The sequence below is a fragment of the Engystomops pustulosus genome, chromosome 10 (genome assembly GCF_040894005.1).
Source record: "Engystomops pustulosus chromosome 10, aEngPut4.maternal, whole genome shotgun sequence".
NCBI lineage: Eukaryota > Metazoa > Chordata > Amphibia > Anura > Leptodactylidae > Engystomops > Engystomops pustulosus.
Genome location: NC_092420.1, coordinates 40,772,463 through 40,797,887, shown reverse-complemented (window position 1 = coordinate 40,797,887; position 25,425 = coordinate 40,772,463). Strand labels below are relative to the sequence as shown.

The window sequence follows — 25,425 nt, the reverse complement described above, 5'->3', positions numbered from 1 at the left end:
GCAAGAGAACAGGATAATGTGGAGAATCTTCATGGGTAATTGTTTCATCAAGAAGCTGGAATTACCTGCTACTTCGGCAATGTACAGAGTAAGGATCTGTCTCTTACAGTGGGGCACATTTACTTAGAAAGTCAGAAACTTCATAAAGTGTTTTTTTCTGTGTATAATGCTGGGTGCGATCGATTCATTAAGAACATGCACCAGAAATCTTGAATCTCTCGTTTCCCCCCCACTGGTTCGACAGAATTCACCAACTTTTTTGTGGTGCACAAAAAAAGTGAACACAATTTGAAAGATAAGTCGGATCAGTCGGACCCCCCCTAACGCCACAAAAGTGGTCGCGTGCGACACGATAGTGTCAGTCACTTCTTAAATACCTCTGCACATTCTTGTAGGGGAAAATCGGCTTTCAAAGTCAGACAAAAGTGCGGCGTAAAGCCCTCAGTAAATGTGCCCCAGAATCTCAACATTTATGAGCATTTGGCCTGACAGCCCACTCTGCAGTGACCAAACTTCACGATACCAGAAAGAATCAAAAGGCTACAATAATCTTTGATGAGGAGCATGTTTATTTCGATATGATGGGAAACATTATTTATGCCTGCAAACTGGGAATAGACTGGACCAAAATTGCGTAAAGAAGTCAATGGTGTTTGGGGAAGTGTCATGGTTTGGGGGATGTTTTCTGCAGAAGTTGGAACTCTCACATAGCTACATGGCAGAAGCAATGCAATTTTGAATCGGGTCCTTTTTCAACAACATGTGGTTCCTTCCTTGTATCCTTCACTCAATCAACCAGAAATCTTCATGCAGGCCAGTGCCCCGTCACATAACAAAACGGGTAAAGCAGTTCCCTGAAATAAAAAAAAAAAAATTAAAACATTTAAATGGCCAGCCCACAGTTCTAATATACACCTAATGGAAAACCTTTGGAAAATCCTTGGTGACCAAGTTATGGCCAAGAAACCCACAATAAGTCACAGAGCTGGTGAAGAGCAGAGCAGTTTGAGACTACTGATGTCACGTGTTGCATTCATTCATAGCAAAGGCCTGTACTACTGATTGGTGGCTGTTGTTACCTACAGATAATGTAATTAAAATCTTTCTATGTGCTTCAAGCTTTGCTGTTCTTTTACTGTGATGATCAGGTTTATTGCAAAATAAAGGTTTTATGTAGCCAGCATGGGTTTACGAAGGATAGAAGAAGTTTTCAGAATAACCTGATGTGCTTCTATGAAGAGGAGCAGATGCCTGGATGGAGGAGCTGCTGTAAATATTGTGTTCTTGGACTTTGCAAAGGCTTTTGACACTGTCCCTCATAGATGCCTGATGCCTTATAGATGCCATAGATGGGTAAAATAAGGTCTGTTGGTTTGGCAGGAATCATTTGCAATGGGATTGAAAACTGGCGGAAGGATCGTATCCAGAGAGTTGTGGTCAATGATTCCTATTCGGAATGGTCACCAGTTATGAGTGGTGTACCCCAGGGTTCTGTGCTTTGCCCACTACTATTTAATATATTTATTAATGATATAGAGGTAGGAATTAATAGCAAAGCGTCTTTTGCAGATGACACCAAGCTGTGTAGAGTAATAGTCTATGGAGGATGTTCATAGGCTGCAGGGTGACTTGGACAAACTGGTCATCCACTTGGCAAATGAGGCTCAATGTGGATTAATATAAGGTGATGCACCTGGGGGCTAATAATCCACAGGCAACATATGTCCTTGGGGGAGTAAATCTGGGAGAGACCCTTGTTGAGAAGGACTTGACCGTACTAGTAGATCATAAATTAAATCACAGCATGCAATGTCAGCTGCCTCTAAAGCCAGTAGGATCTTGTCATGTATCAAAAGTGGTATGGATTCTTGTGATAGGGATGTAATATTACCACTGTACAAGGCATTGGTTTGGCCTCACCTGGAATATGCTGTCCAGTTCTGGGCTCCGGTCCATAAAAGGGATGATGTGGAGCTGGAGAGGGTTCAATGAATAGCCGCAAAAATAAGGGGTATGGAGGGTCTCGGTTATGAGGAAAGATTAAAACAACTAGATTTATTTAGTCTGGAAAAGAGATGACTAAGAGGGAACACAATTAATTCAAATGTATGAATGGTCCATACAAAAAATATGGTGGTAAATTGTTTCAGATTAAATCACATCAAAAGACGAGGGGGCAAGGTCTCCTTATGGAGAGGGCTTTTTTTACTATGAGAACTGTCAATCTGTGGAATAGCCTGCCTCGGGCGCTGGTCACAGCAGGGATCAGAGAGCTTCAAGAAGGGTCTAGATGCTTTTTTACACAGAGTTAACATTGATGGTTATGTTATGTAGAATTTTTTCCCCATAAATCTCTTCCTCGTCCAATCCCTTCCCTTCCTTGGTTGAACTTGACAGACTTGTGTCTTTTTTCAACTGTATAAACTATGATACTATGTTGATATACTTTGGTAATTTTGTAATACTCTTTTCTAGTGGTATGGTGGATGCCTTAAAATAAATTTTTTCAAATGTTAGTTAATAGAGTTTACATTATTTCTGAAAAAAAAATCAAGTGATCACACATCTATCATTATCATATCTAATTTTGATCTCCAGTTTAGGTGCATTTTTAGGCCCTAGGCCTAAATGAATGCGTTTCTGACAAAATTGGACTAATTTCACCTCTCATTTTGTTCTATTTGCTATAAAGATCTTGAAGGGTTAACACGCTTTGTTAAAGCTCTTATTAATAGTTTAATAGGGTGCAGATTTAAAAATGGAGTGATATACAGGGGGTCTCCCATCTTTTATATATTTCAAAGCTCATTTAAGGCAAAATGATCACCAAAAAGTAAATTCTGAAATCTCCTAGAAAATACGGGAAACAGATGTTCAATTTGTCATCTGATGTGATAAAACATAAAACATTTTAAAAATGATTAAAGAATTACAGTATTTTTCGGACTATGAGGCACACCAGAGTATAAGGCGCACCATCAATAAATGCCTGCTAAAACATCAAGGTTCATATATAAGGCACACCGGAGTATAAAGCGCACCCGATTATAAGAATGAATGGCCAGCAGGTGGCAGACCTGTGAACAGTTCAAGGTAGCTGTTGTCTGTAAGTACGGTTCATATATAAGGCACACCGGACTATAAGGCGCACCTTTGATTTCTGAGAAAATCAAAGGATTTTTAGTGCGCCTTAGTCCGAAAAATACGGTAAGCAGACATTTGGGTAATGTTAGTTTTACCATTCAAATTAGTTACTACTTGTCTGAAAAGAGATAACATATATGTCGGCTTAACTCAATACACCCTTTCCAACACCCTTCACCCATCCTCTTCTTGCTTCCATCAGCAGGTCTGTGTGCAATGACCGTGCACGCTTTGTCAGTGGCGTCTGACATCATAGTGTGTGCATATGGACAGCATCAGGACCATGCACACATTCACTGATGTCAGTAAGTGGCTGCCATTGTAGTGTGCGCAAGCGGTCAGTGTGCATGGACCCTGCCGCTGGAAGTAAGGGGGCTGGATGGCTAAATACCAGGGGCATGGGTTGGCTGGCTATAAACAGGGTGAAGGCTGTAACTAATGTATTTCCCATTACCCTAGGCTTCTACTCAAGTCAATAGATTTTCACAGGGTTTTTTTTTCTCCGCTTATATTTGGGTTGGCTTATACGCGAGTATATATGGGTAATTTAAAATACATTTTGGAAATGGTGAATTTTTAAAAATTTAAAACAAATGTAATTTTTTTTTAAAATAAATACTAAGAACATCAACCAAAATTAACCACAAACAGGAAGTACATGAAAAAAATCATTTTGGCAAGTTGGTGTTCGAAACTTATAAACCATATAAAGCTACACATAATTACAAAAAGAGGCTCAGCCTTAATGTACAAACTGGCTGCGTCCTAAATGAGTTGAGGATGGAGATGGACGGTGTGTGGGAACATCAGAGCAAAGTGTTGAAAGAGAAAACATTACAGAGCTGATGCTTCCAGTAATTACTGAGTTGAGACCAGAACTAGCACCGTGCATAGCCTTAAATTTCTGTGACCCCTCAGTCATAGACTTCATCTCCTATATACTAATTTTTTTATTCTATGGATTGTTCTTGGCAACCAAAATGGCAGGCTGATGGGAGGGTGCTGAGACAGGATGATGGTACAGGATTACCAAGGAATACGGAATATCAGTATCCCAGAATCCAGTTAAACATAATTGCAACCTGTCCTTGATAACAGGTTGTTACCGTTTTATGGGCCTAAATCCTGATTAGTTTCCTCAGTTTCACTTTAATGCCAAAGTGATTGCACTTTAGGGAACCTGCCGTTTCATCAATGATTGAAGATCTCCTGGATGTACTGTGTACACTCCACTGGAATGCACTTCAATAGATTTGGGGCAGTGTTCGGGTTTTGGCTGTGGGGAAGAGCTTTGTCCAATTGGAATATTAATATCTGTGCTGGTAAGCTGATGAAAATTCCAAACTTGATGGAATTGGCTTAAAAGCACAATTGCCCCATATCCTGGTGGGTCAGAGTGATCAGTCCGTGGCGCAGCACTTCTCACATCTGTGATTACAGACTGATCATGGACAAATGTGAATCCAGCCTAACTTTCCAGTTTTTTCTGACTTTGCAAAAATGGTGAGACAAAATGATCAAACCTCCTTTTAGGCGAAAGATTTAAAGGCTAGACTCATATTTGTTAATGTTGTTTACAGAAGCAGGACAAGGCATTTTGGTGCGCTAGGCAGACAACTAAAATTGCACCCCCTTCCTTAGCCTCATATCCGGCTACTCCACGCCCCAGTAGCCGCATAAAAAAATTAGCATATAGATGTAATTTATAAAGTTTTGTAAAAGACACCCGGGACGTCCCATCCATCCACCTACCACCCCTTCTACCTTTTATAGGTAGAATCGGGGTGGTAGGTTCCCTTTAAATTGTAGCAGAAAGTGCAACAGAATCAGGGCTGATCTTGATAGAGATTAACAGGACAGCCTGGCCATGCCTGTCCTGCTGCTTCGCTCATTTTTTGGAGCGACGAGGGGTCCGACTGAGGAAAATCTGACCCCTGTGGATATGGCCTAACTTGTTTCAGAGGAAAACCCCTTTAATGTTATAATTCGGTTTGAACAAGGCCAACAGAGACATAGAACTAAACAGCTACAACCTGTCTTCCAGGTAGTCTCTCTTGTTCTTGATCCTTCTCCATCAGGTGGAAATTGCCATGAACATCTCCAAACTCCCATACCTAAAGAAAAAATCCATACAATGTCCCCTAGATAACATCTCAGTGCTCCTCAAAATGAACACATGTGCCACCTGCACAGATATATTCTACCATATGCTTTCCCATTCATTCATATTTAACACCAGCACCCTCTCATTAATTTAGATGGGTTTAAATTCTGACTGGGTAGGATCGCTTCCCGAGCACCTAACCATCCAAGGAGTGTAAAACGACAAGTGATTACTTATTAATTTAGTTGGCACAGGGTGAGTGTGGCACCCTCGTGATCACCTTTCCTCGACTACCCCTCGTCCTGGCCCTGGTTAAGCCGACAGACTAGGGAAAGCCTGAACCTGAAGTGTGTAAAGAAGTATGTGAAGGTAAAATTTTATGGTTTGGGGAATTTTCTGGTTTCTGGTTTACTGCAGCAGCAGTTGGACCTTTCACACAGCTATGTGTAATGCAATTGTGTATCAGAACCTTCTTCAACATGTGGTCCTTCCTTCTGTTCTTCACTCAATCAACCAGAAATTTTCACGCAGGAAAATACCCCATGTCACACAGCAGAAACGTAAAGCTGTTCCTTCAAATGGAAAACCATTGAAACAATGAAATGACTAGCCCAGAGTCCTGACCTAAATCCAATAGAAGACCTCTGGAGATCCTTGGTGACAAGGTTATTGCCAAGAAAGTCACAGAACTGTGGGAAAGGCTGGAAGAAGTGTAGACCAAAATCACAGCAGTAATGTCCTGTGGCCGGCGATGTGCTAAAGTAATTCAAAGCAAAGGCTTCTGCACTTCCAATGGATTGGTGACTGATGTAACCTTTAGAAGTTTTAATTATAATCTTTCTTTGTGCTGCAGGCATTGCTGTTCTCTAATTATGTTCACATTTATTGCAAAATAGAGGTTTTATGCTGATATACTTTAATCTGTAATTTAAAAAAAAAAAAAAAAAGCTAGTGACAAGGTGAACATTCTGCTCTAATTTTGATCTCCAGAGTCTGTATGTGGTTGTGTATATATGCATAAAATATGTATACGTGTGTGTGTATATATATATATATATGTGTGTATGTATGTGTGAATGCATATTGGCTTGCTGCAATAAATAAAAAAAATCTCTTTTGAATTAATGCAAATGTGTAAAAGCTATAAAGCATAAAGGTTCACTACTTATGTGAAATTGACATGGGGAAATGAATAAATTACACATATACAGCAGGACCAAAAGGTTACTTGTTGAGCTGCACACAGGGTAATTTATTGTATTTACAATGGACTCAGTGATATCTGGAAGTTGTTTTCAACTAATGAACAAAAAAAATGTTTTAACCCACTAGCACACTAACATGTGCTTTTCACAAGCCGAAACAGTCCTGTGGACCACTGTTTGCAGCCTGTGTGTCATCAACTGGTGAGCGCATGTGCCAGTGACCACAAAAAAAAGCTTGCCCAAGCCGCAAACACGGGCAGGAGTATTTTGAACCCGAGAAGTCGTGTTATGAGTGTTGAAACCGTTGGCACAAATCAAAAAGGCATGTTTGTGTGAAAGTAGCCTTAGAGAATGCAGGAAGTAAATTTTAGGCTTTTTTTTTATTTTTTTATTTTTTTTTCCTATTGTGTGGGTGCATAATTATATTTTTGCTATGGTATCTCTTTGAATTCTTTATTTTGTGTAAAATGATGCAAAAAGGTCAACCATTCTAATAAATGTGGCAATTTCTTCTGGGGGTCTGGGTCACATAACATGAAAGGGTTATTCATACATCTCTTGCCTGCTTATGATTTATATGGCATGTTGCATGCAGCTGCTGTTAATAACCGGAATGTGTTTTTGTTTTTTTGTTTTTTTGTTTTATCATTTTATCCCACCCCCTTTCCTGGTGTGATTCTATAGTGTGCTATATCAGGATGGATTTTATGGCACTGAATTATATGTAAGTATACCATGAAGAATTTGAAAATGCCAAATACTTTCTTTAAAACCCTAAGACTTTTTGAGATGAATCAATTCTAATTCCACCCTGCTTTCCACTTCCCTATTTCTCTTTGCCCATGCAAGCCAGTCTTGACTTCCATTCATATCACATAATTTTTTTTATGTACCTTTTTTTTTTTTATTTTATTTTTTTTTTAGAGTAGTTGTTTAATGTTTTCCCTTTCTTTGGAACATCAGTGTTGTCTGGGAATGCAGGCATGCTGTTTATAAACACTGCTCTGGCTGTTTGAATGGTAGACTTTGAGTAAAAAATTGGTGGTGTTGTGGTGACTGTGAATACCGTTTGCAGGGTTTTATAACGCATGCAATGGTAATTAATGCCTCCCCGCTACCGTACCATGCTCTGGCTCCAACATTGCTGTTCATTCATAAATGGTCTTTCTGGGTCACCTCAGAAATAAAAACTCAGTGCTGTGGTTAAATGGGGGGGGGGGGGGAGTGGAGTGTAAAACAAAAAACCAAAAAAAAAAAAAAAATATATATATATATATATATATATATATATATATATATAATATAGAATAGTACATTCTACTTTCAGCTTTCTGTTTTCCTCACTTTTATGTGGTTCTTTATCATATTTTGGTCCTCTGTTCATCATCTTCAACATCTGATTTTTTTTTTTTTTTTTCGTTAGTGGGTACAGCGCTACAGACTGAAGTTGATTACATTATACTATTTAGAGTGCTATAAGCTGGCTTGCTTTTTCCCAGCCATCTGGGGATGTGTGGGCCATTGAGTGAATGGTAAAAAGGCAAGGTTTTATTTTCATTAATTTTCTTTCCACAGGAGACTTATGTTCATCATTTGCATCATGTTATATTTTAGCTCTTTTGTTTCTGTCAGGGTTTCAATATTGTTTTTGTTCTGTTTATAGACTAGTCTTACAGGAACCAATCTTAAACCCTAAACTACCTCAGGTAGGCGCCCTCCCACTTGGCCTTCCTCCCAGTTTTTGCCAACCAATCAGAGTGCAGAGTGCTGTGAGCCAAGATTTAAATTACTAACCAATAATTTATGCCTTGTTGGAGAAGGGAACAGAGTCTTTAAAATCCTAAGCATAACAAAGGTATGCTTAAACTATTTGTAAAATGTAGAAACCTACTCAGACATTCCAAGCTTAAGGAGTCTTAATTATTCATGATCAGTTTGTTCAACTATTTTACCTCTTTACAATAATTTGTTATATAATAGGGTCATAATGTCTTGGTGACAGATTGCTTTATCGGATTTTACAAGCAACATCGCAGAGTTGAAGACTTTTTTTTTTTTCTAGTTTGATGTGATATAGTATATGCAATAGTGTATGTTTGTTTTTTTTTTTTTTTGTTTTTCCAGATCTTGAGTTGACACTTAGAATGATTTAGATTTGATGCTTTCACATTTGCCTTGACATATTACTGTATATACTCGAGTATAAGCCGACCCGAGTATAAGCCGAGATCCCTTATTTCAACACAAAAAACTGGGAAAACCTATTGACTCGAGTATAAGCCGAGGGTGGGAAATGCATTGGTTACAGCCTCCCAGTATATAGCCTGCCCAGCCCCCTGTAGCATACAGCCTGCCCAGCCCCCTGTAGCATACAGCCTGCCCAGCCCCCTGTAGCATACAGCCTGCCCAGCCCCCTGTAGCATACAGCCGAAGACCTACGGGTGACGTCAGAAAGGTGAGTTTTGTCTTTGACGACTTTAAGATATTGAGTGTTATTTAGTTTGTATTAACAAATTGTGCTCTTTAAAGAAAATCTACCATCAAAACCAAGCATGATAAATAAAAGATCCAGGCACTTATATTCTGGTAATTTTCTTATATTTGTTATCCATGGCTGCCTTCCAAAATCAACTTTTATTATATATTATATTATATTATATTATGCTAATGAACCTGAAGGGCTCTGCAGGTGTTATCTTTGCCCCTCTGTGCTGCAGCTTCACAATTTCTTAGTGTGCAGTGAGCACTCCCGCCTCCCACCAGTGAAGCTACAGAATGGAGGGGATCTGTTAACGCCATCAGGAGCACTTCAGGCTAATAGGAATAATTATAAAAGTTTTGGAAGGAGGACATGGATTAAGATTACCACAGTGACAGTACCGGATCTATGAGTCCAAGCAGCTATGAGTTAAGCAGCTTTGGCACACTAAGCGCGCTTTCGTACGAAGGGTGCGCCGAAGCTGCTTCAGATATTGAGATTAAAAAGTGTTTAAACCGCGATACAGCGGTTTATGACAGCAACAAAAATAAACTCCGGCACCAGCTCACCCTGAGCTGGTGCTCGGTATTTGCAGCTTACTCCTACTATTTCACGTGATAGGTTTCCTTTAAGAATCTAAATGCTCCTTTTCCTAAAGGTAATAAGGCTCTCTGGAGTTTATGGGCGGTGTAATTTATATATAATACCACACTATCGGTCTCCCAAAAAAAACCCTGATTGTATGGTTGAAGTAAATGCAAGCTATTAAAACACTTGAATGTAAATTAAGGAATACTTGGCGATAAAATTTTACAACTGGCTGTCTGAGTATAATTTTATCCCAAGACAACCAGCCATAAGTGATATAAATCCATAATCTGAATACAATATTTATCAGAGATTGTATAAGATTGTACTGCATGCTATATTATTTATTTATTTTATTTTATTTATTTTTTTTTAATGTACTATTGAGAAACTATTTGGTTTATCCCGACTGTAGATTCCCCAAATATACCTCAACAACTTAGCCTATGTGTATTTAATACTTTAATTCGATGTAATTCTAATTGCCTTCAGAGGTTACACGTCCAGAGTAGCCTCTGCAGAGCACCTCCTGCATTTCCATGCCGCTTGTGAACATTGCAGCCGTGTTCACATACGTCATGGACATTTAGGGGACAGCTCTGCAGAGGCTACTTGGGATGTGGAGTAGCCTAGTTTCCGAAGTTCCCAGAGGCTACTGGGCAATCCCTAAGCCTCTGATGGTAATTATCATATACATAAAATAAAGTATTGGAGCAGTCTAGGTTTGAGAAAATTAAGAGCTGTATATGGATAAGACCTATTTGGCGATTTCTTTTAATCGTCCTCATCAGCAGTTCCAATAGAAAGGAGGGAGGAAAAATTTAACTTTTATTAAATATTAAGGCCCCTTGAACCTGATATCTGGCTGCACAATTTGCGGACAGATATCTGTCCGCATTGACTCCTATGAAGCCCGGTCAATAATTTGTCTCTGTCTCTCCGTGTTCTTTGTTACAAAATAGGGTTCATAGAGTACAAAAGCCAGGGAGAGTGCAAAAAGGGTTAATCCTCACCACTTAGAACTGTAGAAAACAAATACAGGAAAAACAACCTTTAGTGGGCAAGAATGAAAGTTCTGCCCCAGAAAAAATGCATTTACACAATTTTTCTTGTCTCGGTTTTTGCAGCTTTCACATTGCGATCCAAACGTCACCTCTTTTTATTCTTTGGGTCAGTATGATCACTGTATCAATATTTTGGTATGGTTTTTTTTAAATTCTATTAACACAATAAAAACCTTTTTGTATGGGGGAAAAAAAAATATTTAGTTTCGCTGTGTTCTGACACCAATATATTTTGCATACTTTGGTGACAGAGCTGTGTAAGGTGTCTTCTTTTTTTTTTTTCCTTTTGAGAGGCTGCAATGTTAAATTTAGATTTATTGATATTAACATTTAAATTTGTTAAATCTTCAAACAAAACTATGTGCAGGACATCAACAAAACGTAGCGTAGTGGGAGGACAAAGGGTGTCCTGACATGTCCTAATGGAAATGGAGAGTAATTATACGCCTGTGATATATACAGTTTTGCAGATGGAGCCACAATCTGGATAAAAGTACATTCCCTCAGCTGTAGTGTATTGTGGCGATCTGTAGGTATTACTCAAAAATCTGCTCAAATCTTGAAAAACAGACAATTTCCCTTCGTTTCTCTCCCAAACCAACAGTCTGTCATGGTTTTAAGCAGTGTGTTCTGAAAACTGTCTCATGGCCTAGCAGGGTCAGACAATTTAGGGCCTGTGGCTCTGTGAATACAGTCCACCACGTTGGACCCTGTACCCTTAGGCAGATCATCAAGAGACAGGATGTTTTAAATAACTGTGGAGGATTTCTTAATTTTTGTTTCCTTTTTTCTGTGAAACTCTCATGAGGTTTGTGGAAAAGTAGATGGAAGCCAAGAGTTCAGAGAGGGGTTCAGCAGGAGCTCAGCCAACATGCATCTAACTTCTCCATGTGGCAAGCCATGCCCCTCACTAGAGCAGTTTAACTCATTTTATATTATAGATTTGATTTATAGATACATTGTAGATTTGGAAATATTCTACAAAGTTTTGTCAGCTCAGTTTTGTAATACAAATGTATTTTGTTTCTGTGCTTTTTCCACAAGCGTCAGGATTGGAAATCTGTGTACTTCACAGTAGTGGACAATATTTACTTTCATCCAATTACCAAGAAAATAAAAGTCTGATAATGTTTGTGATTTTTACTGTTTATTATGTTTTATATCCGTTCTAGGGAAAGGGGGGTGATTTGAATTTTTAATATTTTATAAATTTTTTTTTATTTTTTAAACTTTTTTTTTTTCTTTTCACTATTTTTTTATTGTACCCTAGATGGTCAGATTGCTGCAACCATATACTGCAATACTTCTGTATTGCAGTATATGGCATTTTTGCAGCACATTCATTACAATGAGCCACTGGCTCATTGTAACGAATCTGCAGATGCCAGATAGTCTCGGGTCAAACAAAGACCCGAGGCTACCATGGCAACCGATCGCCGCCCCCCGATGCCGTTCGGGGGCGCGGCGATCGCATTAATTGCGTTATTTAAACGCCGCCGGCAACTTTGCCGGCGGCAATCACATGGTTAATAGCCGCGATCGGTGCAAGCACCGACCGCGGTTATTAGCGGTGGGGGTTTTCTGCAAAATGCAAAAACCCCCACCTTTGTATGAAGAGGACTCAGCCCGTGAACCCTGTTCATACATCCCTTATACCTCTACGCCGTAGAGCTACGGCGCAGAGCGTTAAGGGGTTAATTAAGAGAATTGGAAAAGTGATGAAAGCGGTCAAACGGATGCATTTTTAAAACGCATGCAGTTTTTAACAGACTGCTTAAAAAACGTCCTAAAAACGGGTTCAAAATGTCAGATGTGCCACCACATTTCCATTCAGGAAATCCACCTGAAAAGTGTGTTGCTCTTCTTGATTTCAAGCATATTTTCTCTGGGTTTTCTGCATCTGAAAATCCACAGAGCTTTATATTTTCTGTGGATATGTCAATACTGTGTTAAAACTTAAATTGATAAAATCATAGGATTTGCTTTCATGGGTTGCCCCCTCTAGTTCCTTCTCCAGTTTGGCTTAGTTACTAACTACTTGTGATGTAGGTAACACTGATATAGGTTTAAACTGATATATTAACCTCACATTGACATCCTAACTCTCTCATATAAATAAATTTTACTGCCTCAAGTTTAGTAATTTTATTAATTTTAACAGAGCTACATGCATGTTGGAGTACTTGAAAAACATGTGGTGTCCATTTAATGGTTCTTGTGTGCATACCAAAGATTACAAGAAAAATGCTACCCCATGTGTAAAAATTGCATTGTGTAAAGTGTTTTATAAACTTCTCTGATACATTTTCCTACTGTTCAGTTATTTATAAGAACACGCAGTTATCTTTTATAAGCTTAGCTGCTAATTGCAGCAAAGGTTGGACTGCCTGCTACTGAGCCAGCTATCACGACCACACCCCTGATACACATAGATCCAGACTGTATCTTCTCTAAAATGACATTTGGAAATGGCTCACAGTGTTGTTTTTACTTGTAGGGTGAGCTTCAACCATCATTTTTAACTTTGACCTTAAAAAAAATCTAAAACCATTGATTGATCTTGAAAAGGATTTTAACATTTACAGTATGCCCCCTTGTATTACATATGTCACACTGAATGTTATCAGTGTGTATTTAAAAGGGAATGTGACTTAGCACATGGTAGTGTTTTTTTTGTTTTTTACATTATTGTATTTTGTGCATCTTGAACTCCCATGCCAATTTTTTTTTTGTTTTGTGTAGGTGTAAGGGCCCCTGCACACAAGTGCAGGTCAGGTGCCATAGACAGTGCAGTAGATTGGAGGAGTCCGTCTACTAGCCTAACAGCAGCGCAATAGTCAACTGCGCATCTGTCTTTACAGTACCATTTCTGCTGTTTTGTTGCAATAACTATGATGACTTCCTTTCACTGGACTATGCTGTCTATTGGATCTGAAGAAAAAACAAGTCCGCTCCCACAGACCAAGCACAGTCCTGTGTGGTGCCTTAAAGTGGTTGTTCACTATTAAGTGCATTTCAGCAAATAATTGATATTTTTCGTATAATGAAACTGATAAAATGATACAACTAAAATGATACAACTTTCCAATATACTTTCTCTATCAATTCTTTAGTTTTTTTTTTCTAAATCTGCTTGCTGTTATGCAGCAGATAGCTTCAGTTTTAATTTCCTGTAGATAAACACTGGTCATAGTCATGTGATGTTACACAGGTGCACCCGTGTGAAATCCCATGACCATGGACCGGTGTTTATTTACAGATCAACAATGCAGCTTTCTATAGAATGACAGCAAGCAAAGATCCATAAAACTGTAAAGAATTGATACAGAAAGTATATTGGAAATTTGTTTAACTTTTAACGCAAACAATTATTTGCTGGACTGTGCCTAAAGTATACAACTACTTTAAGGTTGTTCACAGTACTTTTTTTGTACCAGAGTTGTTTCCATCAAGTCTTAGGCCATCAAATAAATTGAAAACCTTCATACCACATTATCCTTGCCTACTTGGTTATTGGCCATTTTCAAAGTCAATATTTCTTAAAGAAGCTTCTGCACTTATGTCCAAGCTGATTGTTTACTTGAAATTAACTCGCCTTTTATTTTAAACAAATGAAGGCAAGGCCAGAAGTGGACCTTTTTCTTTATATTACTAGCAAATTTTCAGAAGTTATGAACTATCCTTTCTAGAATTCCTTATTTTATGTGAAATCTTTTCTTTTCTCCTATGAAAAGTTGTCCGAAATGAGTCAGAGAGCCAGACTTAAGTCACTTTAAAAGGCTGAAGTGGGAACATTTTATTTAGAAACCCATATCCTTTGGTTCTCTGGTGCTTGCTTATGGCTTCATATGAAAGATGATTTCTTTTTTTCTGATCACATTAAGATTGTGGTACTGTTGTGAACTATAAAATTGGAGAACTGTGCAGTTAAATTCATGTTTCTAGTTACAGGAGAACTGATAATATTGGATATATTGCTCTCCCTTCAGCTTCTGAAAGTGAATAATTTCAGGCAATACATAATTCTTCTCTACTCATTTTTAAACTTATGTAGAGAGGGGTTTATTTATAGGGAAATGAACAAGGTATCATGTAAGGGGTATTCTAGTAAGGAAATGAAACCCTTCCTGAGGGTGCTATGACTTTAAAGGGAATCAGTAACTTAAAAAGGTAAACTCTGGTAACAAAGTGGCATACATAATGATGTACTTGGAGCAGTGTTCCCCAACCACCGGGTCGCAGGCCAAGACCGGGCTGCGTAGCACCTTGTCCTGGGCCGTAGTTGAACTCTGGGGAAAAAAAAAAACACCTCTCCCCCCGTTCCCCTGCAGCTGCCTTCTCTTCTTTAACTTCTCTTCCGGGTTAATACATGGCTCTATTGACAATAGAATCGTGCATTAATGTGGAAGAGAAATGAAATCAGAGTAGACAGCTGTGGAGGAATGGGGGAGGAAAGTATTCGATTTAGTTTTTTAGTTCGTTCGGGAAAGTGGACATTAGAATAGGGGACATGGAAGGGTAGCAGCTACAAGGATAGGGGACATGGGATGGGAGCAGCTACAAGGACAGTGGACATGGGAAGGAAGCAGCTACAAGGGCAGTGGACATGGGAAGGGAGCAGCTACAAGGATAGGGGACATGGGAAGGGAGCAGCTACAAGGATAGGGGACATGGGAAGGGAGCAGCTACAAGGATAGTGGACATGGGAAGGGAGCAGCTACAAGGATAGTGGACACTGGAAGGGAGCAGCTACAGGAAAGAGCACAATATGAGCTAGGTGTACAAGAAGTTACGGTGGAGTGCGCAGACAACGGACCCCATCCCCCTACTTACTGGTCCCTGGAAAAATGTATTCTCACTGCTGCTCCCTGAGCAAAAGAAGGTTGGGGACCACTGACTTGGAGTATACTATGTTCTTAGTTGTTTATAGTTTATTTCTAGTTGCAACAAATTCACTCTAAGGATACATGCACATGACCAGTGTTTTTGTTTGTGCATCAGACATATGGTCATGGTTTCCCCTGTCCCATGTTGGCACTTAATTTCTCAGGCAGTCTTTTAGAGATTGAAGGTAAAGTAAACTAGAGAAAAACTTTCTATTGTTTTAGAAAAGTAAAACAACCCCCAAAAGATATACATATAAAATGCCCTTAAAATAAATGTTGTGTTGCAGCATTAATAACATAAGTGAATGCATATATTAGCTTTCAGAAAATAATTGATATTGTTTGTGTAATGAAAAGTTGAGCAATTTTCCAATATACTTTCTGTATCAATTCTTCTCTGTTTTCTAGGTCTCTGCTTGCCATCATTCAACCATAAGCTTTGTTTACTTTCTGTGGATATTAATAAGACAGGAAGATTTACCATAAGTTTCTGAGGTGGAACTGTTCTAGTTGCCCCTGGAAACCAATCAGAGCTCAGCTTTAATTTTATAAACAGCTGTGGGAAAATGAAAGCTGAGCTCTGGGCAACTATAGTAGGTGTGCTATAAGAGACTTTTAATAAATATCCCCCAAGAAGGTTTCTACCAAATGACTGCAAGCCGTGATCTACAAAACCTTGTGCGTTCGATAGACAATATATTGGAAAATTGATTGTTTAAAGGGAACCTGTCATGAAGAAGAGGCACAATACATCTTGCACATCCCTCCACTGTGCCTTTTGTTAAATCTGCCTCCTTTGACATGTAAAATTGTTCTCCAAACTTTCTCTGCCTTTGTGTGTTAGTGCCACTGGTTATTATGTCCACCCATCATGGGGTGTGTTTAATGGTGACAAGATCTGAAGTTTCCCACACAGTGCTCACTGCGAGGTACACCATACAGTGACAGGGACTGCATTCTGGTAAGGACAGGAACAGGACTTTCTGTCTGCTCTGGTCAAGATTTGAAGATACACTAGGCCAGTGGTGGCGAACCTATGGCACGGGTGCCAGAGGTGGCACTTGGAGCCCTTTCTGTGAGCACTCAGGCCATTGACCCCAAGACAGAGCTCATCAAACAGGACCAAAGTCACCAAATCTTCCTGCAGACCCTGGCAATTTAAGAGATGCTGCAATCAGCGCCATTTTAAAACAACACTTCATTGGCCGTTTCAACTGTTCTAGTGGCCTCAAGGGGCCGATACGATTGATAGATGTTGAAGAACAGGTAGCAATAAGTTACTGCTTAAAATGCAATGTTGGCACTTTGCGGTAAATAAGTGGATTTTGGTTATAGTTTGAGCACTCGGTCTCTAAAAGGTTCGCCATCACTGCACCTGGCTGTCAATCAAGAGGTGTGGTTGACTGACAGCCTATAGTAAACTCAGCTCTTCCATTCAGAATATGACTCACTTATACTCATTTGCATCTCAGAAAAACGACTGTAATTAAGGTACAGGGCCTCAATGGCAGATAATTTTAGGTGATATGGGGTAGACTTTTAACCCTTTAGCAGCAGGTATTACTGGTGTGAGGGGTAAAAGTCTAATAAACAGGTTGTGTTTAATGAAAAGATATTCAATTATTTGCTGAAAATGGGCAACCCTTTCCTTAACTTTCTACTCAGATCTAGAGAGTGGGATTTTTCCATCCTATCCATGAGACAGACGTAACCATTCTAAGGCTGTGGCTATGTACACGTTTTCAAGTTTTTTTTTTAATTTGTTGGCTCTTTTAGTTTTAAATAAAATAATTTTACTAATGATAGTACAGTAGTACTTTTACGTCCTTAAAGGGGTTTTCCCACTAAGACAAGTTAAACCCTATCCCGTGGACAAGGCCTAGCTTGCTGATTAGTGGGGGTCTCAGTGCAGATCGCAAAAACATGGGGTCTATGGAGCTGACGGAAATTGCCGAGTGCTGCGTTTGGAGCATAGAGATTAATGGAGCAGAACGGTCATGCTCCGCCATCTGCTCCATTACTCTTATGGAGCGACGAGGGGTCGGTTCCCTTGTTTTCACGATCTGTGGGGATCTCAGCACCCCCCCCCCCCTGTGGATAGGGCCTAACTTGTCTTCGTGGGAAAACCCCTTTAACAATTTGATGTTTACTGGAAATTCGGGACAAATTCCCACTTTGTCCAATTGCTTTGCTCATCTATAGTTTTAGCCCCTGTGAAACGTATGGAGAGTTTAACTTCCTAAACATAGTTTTACAGATGTTGTAGGTTGCAGTTTCTGAATAGGTGTAATTTTTTGGGTTTTCCAATTTCTATACCTACCAGTCACTTGAAACGAGTGGGTTCCTCAGCTAGTAAGTTTTTGCGATTTCCATTTAAAATGTAGTAATTGCCATCCACAACATAATACATTTGATTAAATGTTAAGCTACTTGGGTGGTATGACTGTCTGAAAGAAAATGATATTTAGAAGTTTTTAAAATGGCAGATTTTTAAAGGAATTCTTCCATCAAGATCAAGGATGGACAAGCCAGGGACACTTTGTTACTTGTTGTAATCTTCTTATTATCCATAGCCTTATTCCTTCTAAAAGAAACTTTTAGAAAATTATGCCATTGACCCTGAAAGGCTACCAGAGTGGTTCCGAGAGCCCCTCTATGCTGCAGATTCACCGGCTGTTGCTATGTACAAGTTAAAGCGAGATGGCACCCTGTTAGACTAATGTCACCATACTGCATTACCGGATTGCTTAACTTCCATTGTGGGGAAAGTATTGGAAGGGTTAGTAAAAGACTATATACTGGAGTATGTGACCTCAAATAGAATAATAAGTGATAGCCAGCATGGGTTTACTAAGAATAGAAGTTGTCAAACTAACCTTATCTGCTTTTATGAAGAGGTGAGCAGATGCCTGGATGGAGGAGCAGCTGTGGATATTGTGTTCTTGGACTTTGCAAAGGCATTTGACACTGTCCCTCATAGACGTCTGATGGGTAAAATTAGGGCTATTGGTTTGGCAGAAATCATTTGCAATTGGATTGAAAACTGGCTGAAGGATCGTATCCAGAGAGTTGTGGTCAATGATTCATACTCGGAATGGTCACCAGTTATGAGTGGTGTACCTCAGGGTTCTGTGCTTGGCCCACTACTATTTAATATATTTATTAATGATATAGAGGTAGGAATTAATAGCACTGTCTATTTTTGCAGATGACACCAAACTGTGTAGTGTAATACAGTCTATGGAGGATGTTCATAGGCTGCAGGGTGACTTGGACAAACTGAATGTTTGGTCATCCACTTGGCAAATGAGGTTTAATGTGGATAAATGTAAGGTTATGCACCTGGGGGCCAATAATCCAAAGGCAAAATATGTCCTTGGGGGAGTAAATCTGGGAGAGTCCCTTGTTGAGAAGGACCTGGGGGTACTAGTAGATCATAAATTGAATAACAGCATGCAATGTCAATCAGCTGCCTCTAAAGCTAGTAGGATCTTGTCATGTATCAAAAGTGGTATGGACTCTCGTGATAGGGTTAAGTAATATTACCACTGTACAAGGCATTGGTTCAGCCTCACCTGGAATATGCTGTCCAGTTCTGGGCACCGGTCCATAAAAAGGATGCCCTGGAGCTGGAGAGGGTTCAACGTAGAGCCACAAAAATGATAAGGGGTATGGAGGGTCTTGGTTATGAGGAAAGATTAAAACAACTAGATTTATTTAGTCTGGAAAAGAGACGACTACGAGGGGACATGATTAATTTATTTAAATATATGAATGGTCCATACAAAAAATATGGTGGTAAGTTGTTTCAGATTAGATCAAATCAAAAGACGAGGGGGCACTGTCTCCGTTTGGAGAAATCAAGGTTTAATCACCGGAGGCGACAGGGCTTTTTTTTACTATGAGAACGGTCAATCTGTGGAATAGCCTGCCTCAGGCGCTGGTCACAGCAGGGACAGCAGAGAGCTTCAAGAAGGGTCTAGATGCCTTTTTACACCTAAATAACATTGATGGTTATGTTATATAGAATTGTTTCCCCTAAATCCCTTCCTCATCCAATCCCTTCCCTTCCTTGGTTGAACTTGATGGACAAGTGTCTTTTTTCAACCGTATAAACTATGAAACTATGAATTCTTGTGTAAATGCCCGTAAAAAGTATCCCTCAAAATGGCTTCTGACAGTTTACTGTGCATGCTATACTGAGACATTTGGTTAGTTCTGCAGGGTCCACAAAGGATCTTGTTGAGATGACGTTAGTTTATTTGGATGACGCATATTCCTTCATAAGATCTAAAAATACAGTATAAAGCTGCATTCAGATGAACGTATGCCTGCACGGCTACGGTCAGGCGAGCATACGTCTGTGATGGAGAAGTGGAGGGGGTGACCTCTTCCCTCTCCATAGAGATGCACGGCGTATGGGCCGTAACAGGGGAAAAGAAAGGACATGCGTATCGCTCCGAGCGGCCATTGCCGTCCATGGGGGATGTATGTACATCTGCAAGCTTGCGGCTGTACAGAAGTCCCCCATACATTCGTGTGAATGTAGCCTTAGACTCTTGTGTGCATAAAATTACATTAAGATAAGAATACATTAAATAGAAAAAAAATGCATACATTAAACGTGCAACCATTTGTTCATTATTAGATCTTGAAAAATAATAAAAAATGATAAATGGATGGAAGTGACTGTAAAATTTGAACAATGGAAGCTCATAATTGGATTTGAGTCTATAATTAATTGAGAAGATAAATATCTTGCTGCTTTTTATATTCAGTTATTCCTACACCATAGTTGTATGCAATTAATTGAAATAATTATAAATAACTGTAGAACTCAGTCCATATCCTTACCCTACTGCAAATGCAATCTTGATTATACTACTTATTTTCTTAATTTTACAGCCACCTCCATCCATCTATCCATTTTTTTTCATTATCTAATAATGCACACAAATGCCTCTGAGAAAATCATTTTTATTCATCCCTACTGCAATCAAGTGCCCTTCTTGCAGTTTATGGCTATATTTTGTATATTTTCAATTTATCCTGTATTTATAATCCATCTGGAATTGACTACTTGTTTAATGTATGTATCCTGTTCTGCATTGAGATTACATCAGGGAGAGGGAGGGAGAATGTCAACCTTGAACCGAGGGTGAGACAGTGTAGCAACCTGTTAATCTGCAACATGGAGGTGCTCTGGTAACCACCCCAGTAGCCATTCAGACTCATTAGCAACATTTAAAAATTTGATTTTAGATGGAAGGATGCCGTGGATTACAAATAAAAATATTACCACAGTCATGGTGCCTGGGTAAGTGATTTTGATGATAAGATTTTCCTTTTGAAAATTGGGTTCATATGTAAAATATGAAAAATAAAAACATTTGGTGAACAAACACATTAGTGTGTCAAACTTTCTCAAACTAGTCCATTGGAACAGCCCAGAGTCACAAGTATTAATGATCAATGAAAATAGTTAATGCATGACAAGAAAGGCTTGTTACAAAAAGAAAGGCAATGATTTACATCCTATTTTAATACTCCATATCTGTTGTGTTCCTCTTGCACAAAGATGACCACAGCCTTTAACCTCTTGACACCAAAACCAGATTTCACCTTCGTGACCAGGTCCTATTTTTAGAATCTGACATGTCACAATATTTATTTATAACTTTAGAAAGCTTTAACCTATCCTGGTGATTTGGAGATTGCTTTCTCGTGACATGATTTTAGTGAAAAGTTTTGCATTTCATTCTGAAAAGGAAATTTGGCAAAATTTCAGACAAATTCTCCATTTTCAAAGTTTGAAATGTTCTGTTTTCTATGAGATGTCAGACCACCCAAATAACTTGCTAACTAATCTTTCAGAGTGTCTGCCTTATGTTGGTATGTTTTTTTTTTTTTTTTTTTATGCATCCGTTTATTTCCTAGGATGTGATAAGGCTTCAAACTCACGAGCGACACTCTTTCAAGTGACTTTTAGAGGCTTAAATAATAGTAAAACCATATAAATTACCCTACACTACAGAAACTACACCCCTCAATGTATGTAAACAATCTTTTACGAAGTATGTTTACTTTAAGTGTTTCCAGGAGTTAAAAAATTACAATACATTAAGACAAGAACAATTGAAAATACAAAAGACAAAAAATATAGTGATCTGGTTGGAAGACCATGACTGGGTGGGTGGATAAAGATAAAAACATGAGATGAGGGAGCAGTGCAGTTATTGTGTGTTGCAGTCAATTCTTAAGAAATTTGGTTTTCGGTTACGTTAAAGATTTGGAAGCTAGGGGACAGTCTAACAGCTTTTGATGGAGTGTTGCAGAGTAAGGGGGGTACGGGAAAAGTCCTGGAATTGGTTGTGAGAAGAATTTGTTGTGCAATGAATATTTTTTTCCACTATACTTTATAATTTATGCCTAAAGATTGAACTGTATTGTATTTGTGACAGATGTGATTCGCTTGAAATGAAGCAAAACAGTACACTTTTTTTATAGCATTGCTTTGCTTTTAATGGAATTTATGACTGCTAGAGGTGAACAAAAGGTGTAACTGTTCTGAACATTATGACTTAATGTTTTTTTTTTTTTTTTGTTTGTTTTTTATTTATCAACAAGTTTCTTATGTTGCTTATGTGAGATGGCTGTTATCTCAAATCTGATGGCAGGAGACTTTGTTGCTATGACTCACAGCATCCAGTCACTCCTCCTTAGTAGTTATGAACTAAAACCTCTGAGATATTTAAGAGCTAAAGTTTAATATTTTGCAAGGTTTATTTTGTTTATTAATACTACTTAAGTTATGCAAATTTTGATAGTGACCGTTTAATGGTAACCTGTTCTTGCACATCATTCACAATGATCTGCCTTTTACCCTAGTTTATACAGTACATCTTATTTTACAATATTTTGTTAAATTGTAAAAGTCCAGTATGAGGGAGTGGTGGTTTTGCTTTTCCCTGAATAAATATTGCAGGAAAAAAGGCTGAAATGTATGTTTCATTAATTTTCATTTTTATTTTCTATCCCCATGCAAAATACTACTGAACATTCTCCTAAAACATAATTATGGTTTGTGATCTTGCCTTTTCCCCCCCATACATGCTGAAGTCGTCAGGATTTCAGACCACAGAAAAAAAGATGTATCCACCAAAAAGATACTGTAAAAAAGATGCATGGTCACATATATGCTCGCCTCTGGCACCGGATGACTGCCTAATGGAACTCTAGAGTTTCAAATGATTAATTAACCACAAATAACAGCTTAAACAAACCTAATCCCTGTAAAGCAACCTACCTCTCAATCCCCCCCCCCCCCCCTCCAGTGTATGGCCTCCAATCTGGGTTTTAGGTGTCTCCTCAGTGATCTAACCCGCCATGTGCACAGTTACATAAACCATAGTATACATGTAGGATGCAAATAACCAAAGTATACAAGCAGGATGAAGACTCACAGCTTGATGCACTTTTCATCCAGTGTTTCCTGCTAGACATGATGTATACTGAGTAGATGAAGCCAAAAAAAAAACGGTGAGATTTCCTGGGACACTTGCTAAACGTGTCCAAAAGACAAATTATTTTTAACCAGAATTATTTTAAATTGTTTGAGGTTTATAGAAAAATGCCCATACATATTAAAAAGAAAAAAGTAATGTGCTAATTTATGTTCAATAATATTGTGTGACAAATGTGCAATAATAGTGGCACTCTACTTCATATTCTAAAAGTATACTGTTAAAGATAAAAACCATATTAAGATCTTGTCAATTTCAAATCATGTTTCACAGAATAACCTAATACATATCTAAAAGCTATTGTGCATGGAAAAAAAAATTTGCCTGTTAGCATTTATCCCTGACTCACAATGCAGAGAATTTGGGTTTTTTTTGTTTTTTTTTTTTTCTCCTTCTTTCTGCCTGCCTAATTTGCACACCACAACTTAGTTTGTCTATAAGATGCAATATTGGACTACATTTCTAACTATTATTTTTTATAAACAGGGTGGATATGCAGCTTACAGGTACACTCAACCAGCTACTGCTGCCACAGCAGCCACCGCCGCTGCCGCAGCTGCTGCAGCCTACAGCGATGGGTATGATGATTTTATTTTTTGTTCCAGATGTTCTGTAACGAATATTAGCAAATTTAGCAATAACACTAGTAAAGACAAAGACAAGGTTCTTAAATCTACTCGGGATAACCAAATCGCACATTCTCTAATTCGCTGTTACAAACAGCAGATCTGAAAGTATGTGTGAGTGGGTGCGATATGAGAGCTGTGTATGTGTCATGGAAATATCTCGATGTGATGTGTGGTTCCAAATCATTGTATAGTACGAGCTGCTCGGTGAATCACTCAGACCTTCACATGTTTGAGAGAATTCCAATTTATTTAGGTTGCAGACAGTTTTTTATAGGTTCTTGAGACAAAGGAACCTACTGACCATACCCACATTCCAATAGCCCTCAAGAGGAGCTATCGGTGTAAAATGATCTGTGTACTCGGGGGGATGGGTACTAGTCTTTTCTATCAATAGAGCCAAAGATCTTTGTATAGATACATGATAGAAGAACAGATTCAAAAATGGATTCTATTCCCTCACAGTATGTTATGCCTGTAATAGAAGAACTGAGAATGTCATGTGTAATATGCATCTCATGGATCTTATCATCTCTCATCTGTATCCTCTCTTTGTGTGTCAGATACTAGTACAATGTTCAGAAGCTAAATGAAAGCTAAATGAAGGTGGTCCCCTACTTAAGGACACCTGACTTACAGACAACCCATAGTTAAAGACAGACCCCTCTGACCTCTGAAGCTTTCTGAATGCTTTGCTATAGTCCCAGATTGCAATAATCAGCTGTAAAGTGACTGTAATAAAGCTTTATTGATAATCCTTGGTCCCATTACAGCAAAAAATTTTAAACTCCAATTGTCACTGGGGCCCAACATTTTTTTGTCTGGATCTACATTTATGAAATATACAGTTTCGACTTACATACAAATTCAACTTAAGAACAAACCTCCGGACCCTATCTTGTACGTAAACCAGGGACTGCCTGTACTCTGATAATCTAACCACATTGTCAGCACACTATCTCATAGCACTACATGGATTATAATGTGTTTGCTTAGAGAGTCCTCTTCCACACTCTGGAATCTAGCTCTTATTACTCAGTGATGGTGAGTGTTAAAGTAAAGTAAGTAGTTAAACATTATCTTTATTGTATAAACTAGGGGGTTGAAATTTGAGAATTTTATTTCATGGGTAAACCCCTTTAATATTTTCAATTATGCAGTTAGTAAACCTATTGCACACTGTTATGGGTGAGAAAAGTATCAGCCAGTACTAGTTGAAAGGAAAACTTTTTACCAGATTTTGCACCACTTAACAGCACCCTTATTTTAGGTTATGCAATTCCTTTTTAACATCCACGGTTTTAATGTTAAATCTGGCACCTGTATCTGCAAAAAAAAAAAAAATTTGCCTCCAGTCTTTCAAGTCATGCGAATGAGCTGAAGAGTCACTTTTTGTGTGATTGGAGTCCATTTTAGAGGCTGGAGGAGTGGTGTGACTTCAGATGCCCTTATTCTTTGCTCTGGTTACAGGTAGAAAATAGGGGCACAGTCTGCTCTTTTAAAGAGGACCTGTCACCTAAAAAAATAACACTAAAACAGAACGCAGCAGTGTTCCGATAATGCTAACAAACGCTGTCACACTGTACACTAGAAATGGCGGACCGGGCTGGAAGCGGTCCGGCGTATTTATGAGGGTGGCGGTCCAAGGCGCTGCCTCTTCCCCGGACTGCCCCGCCCACTCCATAGGCCGGCAGTGACTGCCGCGCGCAATCTCCCCTAACCCCGCTCCCTCATGAATACTCGCTTTCAGCACGTTCCGGCGCTTCTAGTGTGCAGCGCGGCAGTGTTTATTAGCGTTATTGGAGG

At 38.9% G+C, this 25,425-nt stretch overlaps 1 protein-coding gene across 12 annotated transcripts in view; it reads left to right on the top strand.

Moving 5' to 3' along the window:
* Positions 1-25,425, top strand: part of RBFOX2 (RNA binding fox-1 homolog 2) — a 185,138-nt gene that overhangs the window by 114,293 nt on the left and 45,420 nt on the right. For 5 of the 12 annotated variants that reach the window (XM_072128928.1, XM_072128926.1, XM_072128920.1 and 2 more), the window contains 2 exons: positions 8,117-8,159; positions 23,480-23,571. In XM_072128928.1, coding sequence (XP_071985029.1) covers positions 8,117-8,159; positions 23,480-23,571 — 135 coding nt within the window. Of the gene's footprint in view, positions 1-7,137; positions 7,178-8,116; positions 8,160-23,479; positions 23,572-25,425 lie in introns of all 12 variants that reach the window. The other 7 variants (XM_072128929.1, XM_072128927.1, XM_072128921.1 and 4 more) reach the window with 3 other exon arrangements.